Raw genomic sequence first — 18,692 nt, forward strand, 5'->3', positions numbered from 1 at the left:
GGAAAAGTGGTTGGGCCCCTTTTGCCCACCTGTAATTTGAGAACTGCCCTTAAGAGCGACCCCATAACTGCTCACTTCCTGCCTTTAGCCATGATATAGCCTTATTAAAACAATAAAGTCAGTTGTCTCCCAGGAGTTCTCACCTGCCTGTGGATGCCTGAATGTGAGAACAACCCTTCAAGAAATGAATATGCATACTCCTGAACACACAAACAACATTTTGACTATTATATTGGAGGCCTACTAATACATGTCCTGAATTTGGACTTAAGATATTGATGATGAAATTCTTTCTTTGTCCATCAGCTGCTAATACTTGAATGCAGAACTATTCATCAAATTCAACTCCAAATACAAGTCTAGCCCTACTGAGAGCCTTTGTGGGGTATTTTCATATATGTCATCTTTACCCATATCTTATAATAAATACTATTTAAGGGTTACACAGGTGTACTAAAATTGCACTCATCTGACCAGACTCCCGAAGGTTTGCTAATCCCTGAGGAAATGTCCACTTTTCAGTATTCTTTCCTTGGAGCAATAGTTGAGCTGTGCACAATAAACCACAGTAAATACAGCTAACCATTCTATTACTCTGGCCATACTGTATGTTATTTGGTTGTGTTTTTACTATGCCCTTGTGTACCCTAGCCAAATTTAGTGAGTACATATGTTGTTCTTCCAAGATTCCTGCTGTCTAGCAATAGGAGATTCAGGTTTTAAACCACACTCAAATTCTAATAATTTGTGTTTGCAAGGGGCAGGTGAAATAAGGCTATTATCTTCAAAGCAATGAAGGAAGCCTATTGAATAAGATGCAAAGCCTTTGAACCTCAGCCCCCACTCTGACAGTGAAGTAAAAGGAGCAGCTGTTAGACTCTGCTCAATACTTCTGCTTGAGGTTGACTTAATTCACTCCTGAGCAAATAAACAGGTGTTTGTCAGAAGCTTATTAAGGTTAATAGTGCTGGGGTGAGTAAGTAGGTTCTGGTCCTCCTGCTATAAAGAAAAACTGATTCTAATTTTCTAATGTCTTAATTCACTGATAAACGTATGAAGAGGCTGCAGCACCTAGTAAAACAAAGTTTTGACTTTCACAGTAGTGAAGAATTCTGTCAGTGTTAAAAACAGCCAAATTCATGAAAAATCCAGGTTAGAAATCTCTAAAGTTTATTAAAGCCATCATACTCTTGTTAGCTTGCAAAACCGTGTGTGTGTATGTGAGTGCGTGTTTCTTAAGTACGCACTGAGCAGAGTCCAAATATTTTGAACAAAAACCTGCCAGCCAGTAGTCCCAGAAATTCAGTCTGCTCTTGTGAACTCCAAGGGCTTCTTTTATTTAAAAAAAATGCAACTCAGAACTGGAAGTTAAGGACTGATTCATATCTCTGGCATTCAGCCTATGCTGTGTTAAAGCTCCTTGTGGCTTTGTCTGTAGCAATTAACGTAAGCCTTTAAGGGCACAATGCATGTTTAGACAGAAAAAAACCCTATAGCTCCCAGCATTCCCGAGCAAGCTGGCTGGGAAATGCTGGGAGTTGTAAGTCTTTTCTCTGTCTAAACATGCATAGGATTGTGCCCTAAGACAATTAAGTACTAAAGATGAGTGTATTTGGACATGCATTTCCTACATCTCAACCTCATATAGGAAATCTAATAAGTTACCTTATTGCATTGCAGGCACATACATTGTCCAACAGTTTTGGAATAACAGAGAGAGAAAAGAATTGGCATGCACTTTTCCACATTGTTTGTGGCTATGTGCATTTCATAGCAGAAATGTGTATTTCAAAACAGGGACTGAGTGTTTAACACAGTTTATACTAAACACAAAAGTCAATACTAAAATCTATATTCCATTAGAAGCTGTCATCATGTGAACTTTAAAACCCCCTGAAAATGCCAATTTTCTAACAGGTGTTAAAGACTAGCAAAGGCTGACCCAACACTTATGAACGATAAAATAAATATTATCTTGAAGAGATGATTGCTCTTAAAAACAGTGCACACATTTTTAATTTGTCACCCACAGTAGTAGAAAAGCACCATTAAATTAATTAAATGAGGTTGCTTTGTTATCAGTGCATTAAAATGGGAGGAAGATAATGCAATTTTTTTAAGGATAGACTTTTTCTTTTTAAGAAAAAGAAACATAAATAAGATAGTACGAAGTCAAGTGTCCGCTCATAAAAAAATGGACATGCAATTCAAACATTACTATTTAGGATTACTCATTAACAGATTACAAATTCCTATTCTAAAAACAAGGTAGAACTCTTCTCACCAGACCAGGTGTGGCGTGAGTAATTTCGCCCATGCCTCTTTGTAAGAGACCGCTGTACTGTTAAGGAAAGGTTGTGAAAGATGTAGTTGGTTCTGCGTCGAATTCGGTGAAGATTTTCTTGTCCTTCTCTTGAATATCGATGTTGTGACATTGTGTTATCATCACATTAATTTTTAACTTTTCATACAACACACATGACCTTCCTCTTATATCTTTACTGTACTGAGCACTCCAATGCTATTTTTAAGAGCAGGGATTTTTTTTTAAAGTTACCAAATGCTATAACACTGGGAGGTGATGCTTAATTATTAATATTTCACCTCATTAAAAAGAAAAAGCACTTGATGGATTTGACAATAGATAACTCATATCGGTATTGATTACTGATAGTGACAACTTCTTGATGAATCTACAATACACTGTGCGTTCCTAAAAATATTTTACAACAGTATAACTAACATCTTGATGATCCGAACACATTCACTGCTTCTTGTCAGTAGCTGTTACTTGAAGCCAAAAGTCTATACAAGGAGACAAGGCACATTGTACAGAAATGGATGAATAGCTGCACCTGTATTCTGTCACAGGATCCAGATTTATTTTTAGTTAGACCCTGTAACTTTAGTTTCTTTTCCAGAAGAAGTTGCATCCAATTCTACAGTCCATCTTCTTGGCACATATTTCCCCTCAATACTAGAGAATTCTCCTTCATTTCCAAACCACTTATCCCACTCTGCATATTTGCGACCTCCTTTGAAATGCATAGGAGTATTCTGTAATTGCCAAGTAATGTTTTAGGCTTCTGGTGTAGCAGGGCATGTGGAGGTCCTCTTCATATATTCATAAATCAGCAGTCAGCAAGGCAGAAATATATCACTGAGATCCCTATACTTTCAAGTCCCACTTCTGCCTCATCAAGTATTCCACTCCCCACGGAGATCAGCACTGTGCTGATTTCAACAATGCAGCAGAAAACATACGTGCCAGGATGGTGTTCTAAAAAATGCTATAAGAAATTATGCACCCTTCCTGTAACAAATTTGCTTTAATTGCTGCTTGAGCTCCATCAAACAGAAGACAGGCTGCAGCTGAGCTCTTCAAAGCCAAAATGGCTTTCCCCCTTCAAAGCGTTCAAAAACAGAAATACAAAGAACACCTCCCAGGAAAATGGAAGCTCAACACACAAATTACAGTGGGAAGGAAGGGAGGTGATAGAGACCACTGCTGTCTTAAACCAAACCAGGAAGTTATGCACTGTCTGTTCTCCTCATCTTATTCAACACAGGAGAGAGAGAGAGAGAGGAAACTGATTACGTTGCTTTATTTGGCAGTAACTCCTTTGTATGAAAGATATTCAATGGTGGGTGTATTCAGATAACCAATATTTTCCCACAATAGCACATCAACATTTGCAACTAGTGCGCAGTGCGATCTCCACTGAACTACACACAAGTCCAATCATACTCTAGACTTGGGACAAAACATTACAATTCTCTGGCATGCAAACATGCCAAATGCGTTATCATTACACTTTATTATACACATGCATCTTTCAAACCTTTTCCTACATATAAGTGGTAAGAAAATCTTAATGTATGAAGCACTTCTCAGCTGCTACTTTGTGGACAATGTGACATAATCAAAGGCAGCCAAAGGAGTTTTTAATGCAAACTACCAACACATTTTTAGTTGGGTCACTCTTCATCAAGGAATATTAAGAACAATTGTAAAGAATAATTTTGTTTCCTCTGCACTTGACAACTGGCCCTCCTGGGTTCCTCTTTTGCTTTTCAACCCACCCAACACCACAGTCCCCAGTCCCCAGTCCCCAGAGCTTCTCCAAAATGGAATTCGCCCTTGGGCTGAAGGGGTTCAGCATCCCTGTTGTAGGAAGGAACTGGCCTGTATAATGTTTTTGTAGTTGAGCTTGAGAGCAGTTTTAAAACACAGTTCGTTTTATTTCCTACCATTATTCTATCTGTATACCATTATTCATTGTTCAAGATGTGTTACTTTCCATTAAAGGAATTTTGATACCCACTTACTTGAACTCTGTTCCCCAACTCTTCTGACAACCAAGTTCCCTGGTGAGACTGCAAAACAGTGACTTCAAAAGACAAAGGGTGAAGAAAAATGGCCTGTTGATTCAAAACTATCCTGATTTAAGGGCAGCTGTAGTTTTACTAAATTCCAGTGATGTCTCTGTATGAAATGAATTTGGAAACAGTGACCCAGATTGTTTTTTTAATGGAAAATTCTTGGAGGGAGAAATCCCATCAGGATAGGCGGCCGCCTCCAAACTCAGAGACGACCACCTATCCAATGCACAGTGGGAGGAACGCAGAAGGGATCCTCTCCTCCTCACTCCAGCCACCCTGCATTTGCAGCTAGACAGCTGATTTCAGCTGTCTAGCTGCAGGACATGGGAACATGGGGTGGGGAGGCCAAATGACACATAGGAAGCATCATACCAGCACTTCTGCACTCCCCGCCCCTCCCCGCTCTTGGGAACGGCTCCGTTTGCCCCACTCCATGCTGCTCTTATGAGCCCGGTGCCCGGGAATGATCTGAGCCACATATGAGGGGGCAGGGTGGGAGCAGGGACACAGTTCTCTGGGAACCAATCTCCGAGCACAGGCTCCAAGGTTGGTTCCCAGAAACTGACCAATCCTATGGCCGTCTAGCAGCTATCTAGCAGCCATAGGATTGTGCCCTTAAACACTTTTAAAGTGAAGAAGAAATCACCAAATCAAACATAATTCTGTTCCTGGAACATCTTTTTTACAGATAAATATGACATCTAAACATAGTTTATTCACTTACAATAGCAGATAATCCTCTAATATTTACTGTGATTGACCTAACTTTCAATCATTAGTACACCCAGAGTCAGTACAAACATAAACCATGGCTAGGAGATCATAACAAATGCCTGCTCTTCATAGCATCTTGTCTTCTGACTTAACCACAGTTAATGTTGGTCAGCCAAATCCTTTAAGTACAACAAAGGTGGAAGGGAGGGAATTAGCTTTTGAGAGGAAACATGAGATCCTCTTCCCCTCTCCTGATCTCTTAACTGCAGTTAAGAAAGTCCTGATACTAGAAAAGGGTTTGAAAACCTTTATACATTTCTGCAAGTGAAATCATGAAGGGCGATTTTCCATTCACTCAAGCATATGAAAGGTTGGTGTACACCATCTCTCACATCCACTGAAGACACACTTCTACTTCCCATACTGAATGCAAAAACCTGAGCAAGGTATTTGTTCTTCATAAACAGCCACTGCATTTTTCATGGTCAGGCAAGTTTATCACTGCACTGTAGTAGGAACCATAGTAAAATTACATTAAGGCAGTGTTATCTGAAACATGCCCATATATGTAACTATTGATTTTTGAGATTATCTTTTCTGATACCTCTTGACAATTAAATTATCAAGAGAGAGAGAGAAGTACCACTGGACAAATACGGTTGGTAACTAAAAAGAACGACAGACCCCCAAATAATCAACAGGAAAAGCGCAAGCAGCAGAACCCCCCACCCCACCCCCCAATGTACATCAAGATAGCAGTAATCTACTGAATTACAAAAATAACGGCTGGTGCAATCACAATTCAAATAAGGGCTGAGGTTCATTTTTGCCTTTTATCAGGTGACACTTCATGGCTTACCGATAACTGATTGTTTTTCAGTAGTATTAATCCTGTTTAAAATATCTTTCCTGGCTGGAAGAGCTCAGACAGCTGTACTGCGAAGAGTCCTTAGGGTGGAAAACACAAGCAGGCCGTAGCTCACTACATATCTGGCACGTACTTAAATGCATACACACAGCCCTTGAAGCTCAGTGTGTTGTTTCTCGAAAAGCATTACAGGTATGCGTGTTTTCCACACCAATAGCTGTTCCAACAAAGGAGGGGCCATAGCTCAGCAGTAGAGTGCATGCTTTGTAAGCAAAGGTCCAAGTTTTGATCCCCAGCATGCAGCATCTCCTGGTAGGGCCGGGGAAGACTCCTGTCTGAAACTGCGGAGCTGCTGTCAGTCAGTGTAGATAGATCAAAGGTCTAATGATGCAAGACAGCTTCGTCTCTGTTCATGTGTACTTGGACTGCCAGTGATCCCTGAAGAAAGGCAAAACTCAAGAGCAGCAAGAAACAATGTCCTCTGCATAGCACAGCCATTAGTTAGGTTTAAGAGAGATGAAAACTGAAAATTACAGGATCGTTTCCAGAAGTAGTGGTCAGCATGCTTGGAAAAAAGCAGAACCATCAACTTTAGCGATGATGCAACTGGGATTACTATTTCATGCATTCAAAGTTTCTACGTGCAAAGAAATTGGTTACAACAATGACTGTGCCTGTTCATAAATCAGAAGGAAACTGAGGGCGTGACAACACCAGAGGGGGAAAAAAATTTTTTTGCCTGGCTTCTTGATCCCTACGGTTGTTTTTTAAACACATACTCACACAGGGTTTCTTTTTCAGTTTCTACCTAACAACCACCAGCAAGCTAATTAACAGCTTGAAAGAAGCAATATTCTACAGTGTTAATTGGAGGTACTAAATAAACTGCACCTGATCTTCTCTCTCCCCTGTGCTAAGAGGGGAAAAATGCACTGGGACTTACACCAACAAGGATCCTGCCTTGGCTGTTTTGCCAATAAACCTTTTTGACCTTTTCAACAAAATGGTCAATTCCATTAAGAACATGGTCTCGTCTTTCTGGAACATTATTGGTTTAAAAAAACTGCTTTCAGCAAGAGTGGATCATTTCACAAACATATGACTGTTGGGTTTTTGTTTTTCTGACACCTTTAACATTGCCAAGAGTCATTCACAGGATTTCCTGCACTATGGATAACAGCAGACACATATCTGTCGCTATATACTGGAGCAATGGATAATGCATAATTAATACTATTGCGTCATAAAATGTGACACTCCGCCTCCGCCTCACCCAAGAATTCAACAGATTCTGATAGTAGACTCACTGTAGAAAGTTTGCAGTATAGTTCTTACAAAGACTTACATTACTTTTAGGTATCACAAAATAAACTACATGACTACATTTGGAAACGCTCCCAATTTGTTTTATTCTTAAACCACAGAGTATTTGGCTTGATTCAGATGTAATACTCCTACTGACCCTCCAAACTAAGGTTTGGACTCTGAGGATCAGGAATATGATGTGCACTATGGGTCCTCCCCTCCCCTCATGGGCTCCACTTCCTTCCTTGACCTGCTGGTTTGATCAAACCACAGTTTGTCCACTGCAGGACCAAACCAGGAAGTGAGAGAAGGAATCTGACACCAAGGCAGAAGGGAAAGGAAGAAGTATGAAACCCTAAGGCTTGGCACAATGATCAATCCATGGTTTGGGCATTACATGTGAACTCAGCAAATGAGTTGGAGGAAACAAAAAAGGACACTCCCTCCAACCTGCCTGCACAACTGAGGCTACAATGTACCAGAAGCAGAGAACCGGTGGACTGAAGCTTACAGGGCAAAGACAGACAGACAGACAGACAGAATATGTGTGCATTATTATATGGCTTGTTTCAGACTGTAATGGTAAACTATGATTTAGCACTACGAGAAGAAGCCTTGGTGAGCCTTGAGCTCATGTAATCCTCCCTCCCCTCTCCATCTCCTCCATACATGAGGGAAGGAGATTGAAAATGCTCACTTTTGGTTTTGAATAAACCATACTTTCCCTTTATGACTGGGGCTGGGAAACTAGCTTATTCTAACTGTGGTTTGTTAACAAGCCAGGATTTAATACCACTGTTTGATCCTGGTTTGTTTGAAGCAACCATAGTTAAAATACATTTTCCCCCAGTTCAGATGTTAATTGGCAACTACAGTTTATTCTAAGCCAGAAGTATAATCTTTCTATCTTTCTTTCACACTCACACACACACAGCCGCACACACCCCATGCAAAATATACAGACACATATAAAACACCTTTCCTCACTCCTAGCAGTCCTCCCACCCCCACTGCCCTGAACTGAGTTCAGACATAAACAGGGAACTGTGGTTTGTTTAAAAGTGGAAGTAAAAATGTCCAACCTCCTACTCACTGTCACAAGAGGAGGGAAGGGAAGAGTGCGTGAGTCCAAGAGTGCAGGCTTGTTTATATAGTGGGAAACCATGGATTCCCATTACATCTGGACCAGCTGTAAAAGTTCTTTATCTTTAAATGTAAAGAATCACTACCACCACAGAAAAATATTTCTTTATAACTACTACTAAAGTGTTTTACTGAAAGTCTTCTATCTATTTGTTTAAAATAATGTTTAGGTTGCCTTTACGGGTAGAAGCATATAAGGCAGCATACAAGATCGTAAAAAATACAAAAGTACACAAATACAAACAAGCAATAAATAAATATACAATAAAATAGTATGAAAACACTATAAAAACAGATAATAGAAATAAAAACCTGTATTATACGAAGGCTAGCAAAAACAAGTAGTCTTCAGAACCTTCCTGAAGACCTGCAAAGAAAGTGCCCAATGACCCCTGAAGGAAGCTGTCAGACGTGCAGGGCCACCACTGAAAAGGCTTTCTGCCTTGTACTCACCAGCTAACTGCCCCTGCTGGCAGGCAAGTGAGAAGGGCCTCTACTGATGACTTCAAAATGTGGGCAATCTGGAATGGGACAAGGTGGTCCTTCAAACAGTTGGGCCCAAACCATTTAAGGCTTTCAAGGTTAAAACCAGCACTTTAAATAGGGCCTGGAAATGCACTGGCAACCAATGTAACTCTTGCAGTATTGGTCACATGATCAGAGCCCCTAGCCTACCTAAGCTATAAAAAGGGTTGCTTCAGATAAAAGTAAATAAACAAAAACATTACATTATCTAATACAAAAATCTTAGGCAAGCCAGAAATAAACACTCCTATCATTTGGGTGATTCAAGACCTCAGGAATGTATTGAAGACTCCTCTCAAATATATATCCATACACTCTTTTTGTGACATACAGTACATCTTCCGGAACATTTACTACTGTAATACAAGCACAAAGAACCTTCTGTGAAAACACATTTTTACTTCCCCCTCCAATGTATCTCTTCCAATTTTCATTAAAGAGTCATAAGAACAAGTACTTTGTCCTCTTTATATCGCTTCTGAAATACAAAGATTATTTCAGAGTTGCATTTTCTTTCTTAAATGCCAAAGGGTAAGAATTTCCAAAAAAACCTGTCAAGGTGCGAAACAGTATTAATGCAAGTTAACTATTGTTCTTTTTTTGTGGGTGTTCTAGGTGAGAGAACAGCTCTCAGGGCAGATTTATTTTACACCATTTCATTTTTATACTTTATTTGGCATATTGCTGAATGATACAATCTTCCTTCCGAAGTGTGAAAGTCTACTTCTTATACTTGCTTTTAGAAAGCAAGGCAAGGTGCATCTTTTTTCAGCTGGCTTTTTCGGTTTGGAAGGTCTTTTCCAACCTGACACCCTCCAGATGTGTGTTGACCTGCAATCCCCATCATTCCCAACCATATGGATGGCCATGCTGGCTAGAAATGGGAGTTGAAGTCCAGGACATCTAGAGGGCCCCAGGCAGGAGAAAGCTCTGCCAGACATTGTATGTTCTTGTGACTTGTGTTATTTGTTTTATGATATATGTGGCGGTTTTATTCTGTAAGCTGCTTCGAAGAAATGGCATAACAGTATTTAAATAAATAAATAGCTACTAAATATGCGATGGGTATATGGAGTTTTTAGTGTCAAAGCATCCTGAAATATGAGGGTCTTTCCACATAAGTGTTCTGCAAACTTCACAAAGCATCTGAGTGCCACAAAAGCAGGACAAGATTTTTTTCCCCATCCCCCCTCCCAAAAGCCCACAGGCTATCCCTTTTCTATGGCTTTTTATACCACATACAAACCAAGAGAAACTTGAATAGCACCATGCCATCAAGTTAAAACTACACATGTCAGACTAGGCAACACATCATCCCCAACAGTTCAAAGGGATTTCAGAACAAGGGCACTTGTGGATAAAGCTAAAAATAAAAATGTATACTACGTAGAAAATTTCAGTTTTGAAGTAGCAGTTTTGAAAGTTGCATTTGTTTTAACTTAATTACTTAACAGGGAGGATCCTTTAACAAAGGAGGAGGATACAGAAACCATTTCCTCAGAGGAAAGCAAGCAAACAGAAACAAAGTTTTCGGTGAGAAAGGTGTCTAAAAATAGAAAGGAGTTCTGATTATGTGAGAACTAGACATTGTGTCTACAGAGATTAAAAGAACAGGTTTTTACTCAAGTTGTCCATCCTACTTGCAATTCAAAGGGGAAGCCAAAGTGACTTTCAACTGCATTTGGTTACAAGGTCAAGGGCCTCTGGGATTACCTATATTTAGAAAAATCACATTTAAAAATGATGTGCTCTGTCTCAACAGCAGAGTTTTACAAGCAACACCCCACTCTAGTGCACAGAGAATCAGAAGAGAGGAACCACACTTTTAATAATCCATCAATTATTTATTCTGCCATCTAGTCAACCTAAACACTGGTATTCACAAACATACCGAATCACACAAGTATATCAAAAGAAACATCAGCTTTTGCCTGCAGCAGTATGCTTGCCAGGTTCTTTCATTTCTAAATAACTTTGCTGCAGCTATGTTCAGGCAGAGTGAGGTGGCCAATTCAGGTGGTGGATGCTAGGGGCAAGGAAAGAGCAACCACCTGCCATTTTCCCCAAGCTCCCTAAGTTAGTCTGCTGCTGCCTCAGGTGTGGTTGAGAATGCTGTTTTGTTGCCAGTACTGAAGTAAATTTCAACTCCTATATTCTATATAGATTCTGTATGTGCTGCCTATTCTTTGCCTCAGGCAGCACAATGTATTGGGTTGGCCCTGTACTAGGTTATTAAAAAAAGAAAAACGGTGTAACCCTGCTAAACCTCAAGTAGCTTCCTTGCTCATTTTAAGTCAGCCTGGTGAGATCTTTTACCATCTTGTTTTAATCAAATTTCAAAGATCAGCAATGGATCTGTAAAGCCTTGCCCAACCTGGTGCCCTCCAGATGTACTGGACTCCAGCTCCAATCATCCCCAGCCAGCATGGTCAATAGGATGGTGCAGGTTGAAGTCCAAAACATTTGGAAGTCACCAGGTTGCGGAAGGCTGCTTTAAGAGAATGTAACAGATAGATTCATGGCTGGTTTTGCTTCTGGGAGAGAAAAATATATCCAATGAGCAGCCTTCCCCAACCTGGTGCCTTCCAGATGTTTTGGACTACAGCTCCCAGAATTCCTGTCCATTGACAATGCTAGCTCGGGTTGGTAAGAGTTGAAGTCCAAAACATACAGAGGGCACCAGATTGGGGAAGGCTGCCCTACAGGTATGTCTTCACCAGTCAATATGCCTGCTTCAGACAACACAACAATCTAACCATGGATTGTTCAGGAGCAAGCTGGCTCCTGACTGCTCATCCATTTCTGCTGTGCTAAACAACCCAGGAACACTCCAACTCTGGGTTGTTTAGCATGTTGTGCAAACCTTGTTGGGGTGCCTGTGGTTAAATCCTTCCCTCTTCCCTCAGGAAGGAACCTAGTCTCAGAGTACCTCCTACCAGTTACAGAGAAAGGAGTGATCGCGGTCCTTCCTTTTCCAAGCCACAGCATAAAATGGGGATGTTGAAGGGGTCAGCCCACTACTTCACCACCAGCTGGCGAGAGTCCTAAGTTGCTGAAACCTACTTTGATTCTCACTGCCCCACTGCCACCCTAAGCCAAAGCCAGGCTGCTCTGACCCAATATAGCTGCATGCCTAATCTCCAAGGAAAATGTCAATTTTAATACAAAGATTCATAACTTTATATCAAGTTATTTGGGACTACCTGTAGTTCTATGGGGATGTCCACACAACATCTTGATGGCTATTAGATATGTTGTAATTACTAGAGGATGTGCCCCTAGCACAAACACCACCTCCGAGGAAGTGGTGGACCTTGCCGTTGATGCTCAGGCATAGTGGGAAGAGTGCCTGTGATCAAATCTGTTCTTGCCTCACTTAGATGCAGACAGCAACAAGGAGTAATCCATTCATCTCTCTCTTGGGCGCGGACTAGAGCAGGAATGGGCAGCTTGAGGCCTTTGGCTCACCCTCTGGCCTCATTTGGATGCAACACGGCTAAACCATGGGTTAGCATTAAAAGGATGAGCAGCATGAGCCTGGGACTCTCCCCTCTTCTTCTCTGGCATGTCCTCATCTGACTCAGGGCCAAATTCTAAATTATCTTTAATAGGTAGCATTAAAGTGCTTCTTTAGCACTTTAGATATGCAAAAATAAGAACAGAAGACCTCACCCAGATCAGGATCCTTGTATATGAGAAATAGGGGGGCTTTCATCTCTTTGCCCCCTCTGTGGTCCTGATCCAGATTGTGCTCCCCCTGCCCCACAACGCCAATTTGAATAGGAAAAAAGGCCCCATTTGCTTCAATGAAAAAGCTCCAAAAACCAAGGTCTCCCCTACAAACACTTCATTGTAGAATCACAGCACAAAGCCCAAAGTTGAACTGTCTGACCACAATACTAATGTGCAAACTATGAGAACCAAGGGAGAAAAACCTACCACACTGTAAATTATTATTGTTGCTTTGTTTCTTTCCCTATGCAGAAAGTAATCAATAGCTGTGTACAAAATCCAGCTAACTGGGCAACCCAATAAAAAGATAAAGGAACAAGGAGGAAGTCATCTTTGCCAGCATTTCCAAAAGTAATTTCGCCACAGAACACTTTTGGGCTTGAAATATATTCACAGAATCCATAAATGTTGGTCCCGGTGGGTCGCGGGGGGGGGGGGGGCGGTAATGGACTACCTTTGGAATAAAGGGGGTTGGGGAAATTTGGAAACACAACAGAGGAAATTAAGTCAATTTTCATACCGATAAACTGTCACCCATAATGCTCAAATGTGCATTTGATTTTTTATTTGTTAGTTATTTAAAGGTTAGTTTTCATTTTCAGAAAGAACAAATTACAAAGAGAGCAGAACGTAGGGAAATTATTGGAATGAACAACTGTCCTTCTGCTAGGAGTGCCAAATAATTAATTTGCAGAGCCTACAGCTGCACCCGTTTAAGGCACCCTAGAGCTGCCTTAAAAATTAATTTAGGAACACAGCCTTATATTGAGTCAGACTACTTGTTCATCTAGCCCAGTATTGTCAACAGTGACTGGCAGTGGCTCTCCAGGGTTTCAGGCAGGAATTTTTCCAGCCCTACCTGGAGATGCCAGGGATTGAACTTGGGACCTTTCGCATGCAAAGCAGGAGCTCTGCCACGGAGCCTCACCATCTCCTCTCCAAAACCTAGAGGTGCACCCAAGCCTTAAAAATTGATTTACAGATCCTAGAGCCCTAAAAATTAATTTGCACAGTCTAGAGCTGTACCCAAGTTGATATGTACATTGGCTGACTGACTGACTGACTGACTGACTTTCCCATCTCCTAGCTGATGGTGCTGTCTGCTGGGGGTCTCGAAGGATTAGGCCTTCAAGACGAGGCTGGACACCCATCTGTCAGGGATGCTCTGACTTGGATTCCTGCAGTGAGCAGGGGGTTGGACACGATGGCCTTATAGGCCCCTTCCAGCCCTACTATTCTATGATTCTAAGTTGACCCAGCCCCACACACAGAATTCAAAAACAAAATTTACACACACACACACGCACACACTCTGCTCAGGCACCTGCTGCTGCTGCCTACAGAAGAGACCAAAGCTTGGCTCCAGATACTGCTCTCTGTGAATCTATTAAGGGTGCCCATAATAGCCTGGAGAGGGGTGGGGCGTTGCTCTGTCTTCCTCATAGGCTCCACCTTGCAAGAGCCAATGTGGCTTTGTGATGGCCATGTCACAACAGCAGCCTTTACAATCTAAATACTATTCAGCAAAGTATTTTTGATACATTCATAATTTCATATTTCATATTTTAGAGGGAAAAATATTGCTAGCATCAAAATTTTCTCACAGAACCCCTATTAACATTGCCCGGAACACCAGAATTCTGCGGACTCACAGTTTAGGAAACACTGCTCTAGGCCATGATTGTATCTTCTTCTTTTTGTATCTTCTGACCTAATGTCCAGGTTTGGATGATCACGGAGGGGGGCGGGGGGATGGCTTCTCCTCCCGCCCCTGCCGTGTACACCGGTTGTTTACAGAATTACCTCTGCTGCAGCACGGGTTGGCTTGTCATGCTAACCTGGCGTGTGGCGCAGTCTCCATACCCACCCTACAACCTACGATGTGCAGTAGGGGTTTACGGTGGATATGAAGCCACCCCACCGCGCTGTGCGCTGGGTTTGCATGACGCACCAACCCGTGATGCAGCATGGGTAATTCTGTAAACAACCAGTGCGCGCGGCTGGCATGGACGGGGGGGGTAGCCATGATGGCTTCTTTTGCCCCTGCAATCATCTGAACACCCACCATGGGCCTCTTCACACATCATGTTAACCCATGGGGGCTTATAAGCTACTCACAGTAGATTATTTTGCAAATAGCCGACTGTGCCCCATTCACACAATCTCTCAAATAAGTTACACAGTGTAGTTTATTTCTCCCCCCTCGCCCTTCCTGCCCCTGGGGCCCTCCTGTCCAGCCGGACAGGTATCCCAGCTTCCTTTGCGGTGGAAACCATATCCCGCCGTCCCTCGCACTGTCACTACTCAGCAGCCTGACTCTAACTGGTCCACTTCACGTCTTCTTCTGCCTCTGTCAGTTGCCCCATTCTCAACCCCATGCCGATCATTACCCACTGTCCCGTTTCCTTCCCTTGTCTTCCCACTCCTACCCCCGCTTCCTCAGTTCTTATTCCTTACCCCTCGCCCCAATTTCCAAGGATTTGACAGCTCCCTCCTTACCAGCAGCAGACCAACAACACAGGATAAAAAGATAATTTTTATGGGCATACAAAGTGACTATGTGGCTTATTTGACTTGCTTAATACTGCTTTGAATCTACCAGGGCACTATTTGGAATTAGTTCCGGGGTGGGGTGGGGGGTTGGATGGTTAGCTTGGGGGCTGGCAGTTGCAGTGACAAGTTGCAGGGTGGAGGTTCGGTCCTGTGGGTTGTAGGGAGGGGAAGAATCATCTGCTGAGTTGGGAAGGGGTGGCCTGACTGGAAAGGAGTGATGCTTACATGGTGGGAATATTGCGCAAAAAGGGGTGGGGAGCCTCCAACTCCTTGAAAATGTGCAGGAATGGGACACAATTTAATATACAGGTTCCCATTGTGGGGAGGCACAAGAAGCACTACTGGATAATTGCACAACTTTGCTTTTCCTTGGAAAAGTGAGGATTTAACTGCAGGTGAAACTGTTTGGGAACCGCCCAGGCAGGATGTAGGAGATGCTTTGGAGGTGGAGACACAGCTGAATTAGGCAGGAAAACAACTTTGCTCAAGGTCGCTCAGCCAATTAGACACTTGTGTGAGTGAAAGCAACTTTGCAGACCACATCGCAGAAGGAGAGAGGAGGGAGGAGTTGGGTGGCAAAGGAGATGGAGCGTTGGCAGCAGGCACAATCTGTTGCTAGGCGGATCTCAGGATGGATGGAGAGGAGCAGAGTGGTAGAAGTGTTTTTGACCACTTTTGCTGAGAGGCTCTGTAGGTGATCTCTGTAACCCAGGTTGGCGTAAAGACAACACACTAACCCACCATAGGTAAAACAACCCATACTGCATACTGCAGGTTCTTGGGGTGTCTTATTTGGAGGAAATAACCCACTGTGGGTGGGAAAAACAGCTCACAGACAACATGGTAACCCATTATGGGTTGCTCTGAAAAATAAACCATCTTGGGTTAGCTTGTTGTGCAAACCCAGCCCATGTATCACACATTCCGAGGACATTTGTGACTGTCCACTTTTATCAGTATTATGTATAAATGAAAAAAAACCTTGTCTGCTTAAGCCTCCTCCAATAATTTAAATCACAACATATTGCTATAAAACAGAACACCTATGTTTTCAAAATTGCTCCTTCTATATTTCAAATCATTGTGTAAAGAAATAAGATGTTGAGTATTCAGTAATTCCTATTATTTCCTGACACTGCTCTTAGTTAGTTTAAAAATGGTATCTTGCAAAAAGCCACCAATTTAAATTCTTATAGCAATTTTAAAAACAGAGCAAAATATAAAAAGTAGAGATGTATTCTCATGAGAAATTGCTAATGTCAGAGTGAATAAAAATGGTGTAGTTATGTTAGTTATGTAAAAATTTAAATATGCAGGATAGCAGCCAACTGAAACAAATGCAGGTACGTTCATTAAAGAGGTCAAGAGTAAATGTGAAAATATTTAATACATTGAAAGCAAGGCAAGTTACAGTTTAGTCCCAAAATCTTGAGGGTTTAATGTGGTCTGTTACTTTATCTTTCAAAAGAAAATAAGACTTGGCAAGTTTTATTTATAGCCAACAGATCAATATTGCAAAAGTTGAGATTTCACAGAACAAAAACACCATTTCCTTCCTCCCTGCACCCCCAAAGTAGAGGAACACATGAGCATGATTAGTCTCAGTCTTAAATCTAATATTAGTGGGGACTCAAGCTCTGTTTCTAAATAGACAGCTAGGTACATTAGAAAGTCATCTGAAAAATTCCAACAAATATCTTAGAATCTGGCCTCCAGAACAGCAACAAGAAAACATGCTACCTTGTACAATTACCAATGAGTGCAGACACGGGCCTCTACACATGGATGATGATGAGAATGAAGTGGGTGGTGGGTGAGGAGCTAGCATGCTCATCCCCCGTCCCCTCCTTGTGTATAGAAAACTTGAATAGTACTAACATGACTGGTCCAAGGTCACCCAATGACCTCCACGGCGACATGGGGATTTAGATCTCCCTGGTTCAGGTCCAGTACTCTTTTCACTATATCAGGCTGGCTTCCACTGGAATCAAATTGGCTTAATTCCAAATATATGCATTTGGAACTCAAGTCCAAACTGCAACCTTAACACACACATGCATGCACGTACATACGTCTTTCCTGATAAATGACACCCAGTTTTGCAAGATTATTGTTAAATATGTTATGAAGTGTGTATTTCTGGAGCTTATGTGAATAAATCATGTTATGAATCAGCCCAACTGTCGGCCAGTTACAAAGAGGGCAACTGTACCTGGAAACTATGCTTCTTTCTCTTCTCATGCTGGATTGTAGTAATCTCCATGTAGACAGTTGTGTGTGAGCAAACCAGCCTTTTTGACCTTGACTGTGTCCTTAGATCTAATCCTATTGATATGTCTGCATTCCTGGAACAGAAGTATGGTTCCCCACCAAGAACCCTGTGATGTGTCCAATACACCCAATGGCTAGGTTCATACAAGACAACAACCCACACTCCTGGTTGTGTATAGGTTGACTGTGGGTTGTCACTGAACCATGGGTTGTTGTTTTGCGTGAACCCAGCCACCCTAACAAACCATGGTTTGTTAACCACAAACAACCTGCAGTTCACAACCCAACAACAAACCATGGGTTCTCTTCGTGGGTTGTTCGTGGTTAACAAATCATGGTTTATTAGCACAGCTAACACAACAACCCACGGTTCAATGACAACCCATTTTTCAACCTTGAGTATGGCTTGTCATGTGTGAATGCACACAATGTGTCCTGCTCAAGTAACCGGGGCGGGGGGAGAGAGAACAAAAACAAGTTTAAAACAAAATTCACCTTTGAAAAAATATTTTATAAAAGGAGCTTAAAATATATTGCTTGTGACAGGACAAACAAAAATCTGTATTACTAGGCACAGCAAGCCACAGATGATTTTAACGTTCGAATCCAATTCTTACACAGTGTATAATGTACACCCACTGAGCTACAAACAATTCCATCTGGGCAACGTTTTTAAATAGAATAGAAGCCTACTAGCCAACGAACTGGCATCTTGCCTTAACTGGCAATATTTTAAACTCATCTGTGTTACATTTCTTCCCCCCACCCCCAATACATACACACCTAGCTACCACCCACCCAGTAACATTCAATAATGGCTGATACATGCGAACATACTCTACTTGATTAATATTTATTTTTTATTAGAAATGTTTAGATCCTGCCCTTCCACTGCATGTGCAGAATGAGACAGCTGAAAACCAATAAAATCCTATACAAATTAACAAAACAATCAAGCAACAACCAAAATAATAGGAAAAGGAAAGGTGCAGCCGATAAAACCAAAACATAGATTATCAGCCATTTGCCCATTTTAAATGAATCCCTAATATAGCTGATCACTGCAGTTCTAACCACCAGTCATTTTGCTAATTATATCAGATACGAAAAATAAAAAAGGACAGCAAGGAACTCTAGCAGACATAAAGCAATATCCACAGCACAGAATGGCAAGCAATAGGCAATTTTATGCCCCCAT

At 41.7% G+C, this 18,692-nt stretch overlaps 1 protein-coding gene across 21 annotated transcripts in view; it reads right to left on the minus strand.

Annotated features, from left to right (window-relative positions):
• LOC146350257 (guanine nucleotide exchange factor DBS-like) overlaps positions 1-18,692 on the minus strand; it is a 166,066-nt gene that overhangs the window by 106,554 nt on the left and 40,820 nt on the right. For 3 of the 21 annotated variants that reach the window (XM_084844583.1, XM_084844585.1, XM_084844582.1), the window contains exon 1: positions 2,285-3,531. The exons of 12 other annotated variants lie outside the window; for them this stretch is intronic. In XM_084844583.1, coding sequence (XP_084700709.1) covers positions 2,285-2,435 — 151 coding nt within the window. In that variant the 5' untranslated portion in view covers positions 2,436-3,531. Of the gene's footprint in view, positions 1-2,284; positions 3,532-5,956; positions 6,558-18,692 lie in introns of those variants that run through there. 6 more of the 21 variants (XM_084844592.1, XM_084844594.1, XM_084844596.1 and 3 more) reach the window with 4 other exon arrangements.

This window comes from Heloderma suspectum, chromosome 3 (genome assembly GCF_057233095.1).
Source record: "Heloderma suspectum isolate Gila_16-S chromosome 3, 16-S_ref, whole genome shotgun sequence".
Taxonomy (NCBI): domain Eukaryota; kingdom Metazoa; phylum Chordata; class Lepidosauria; order Squamata; family Helodermatidae; genus Heloderma; species Heloderma suspectum.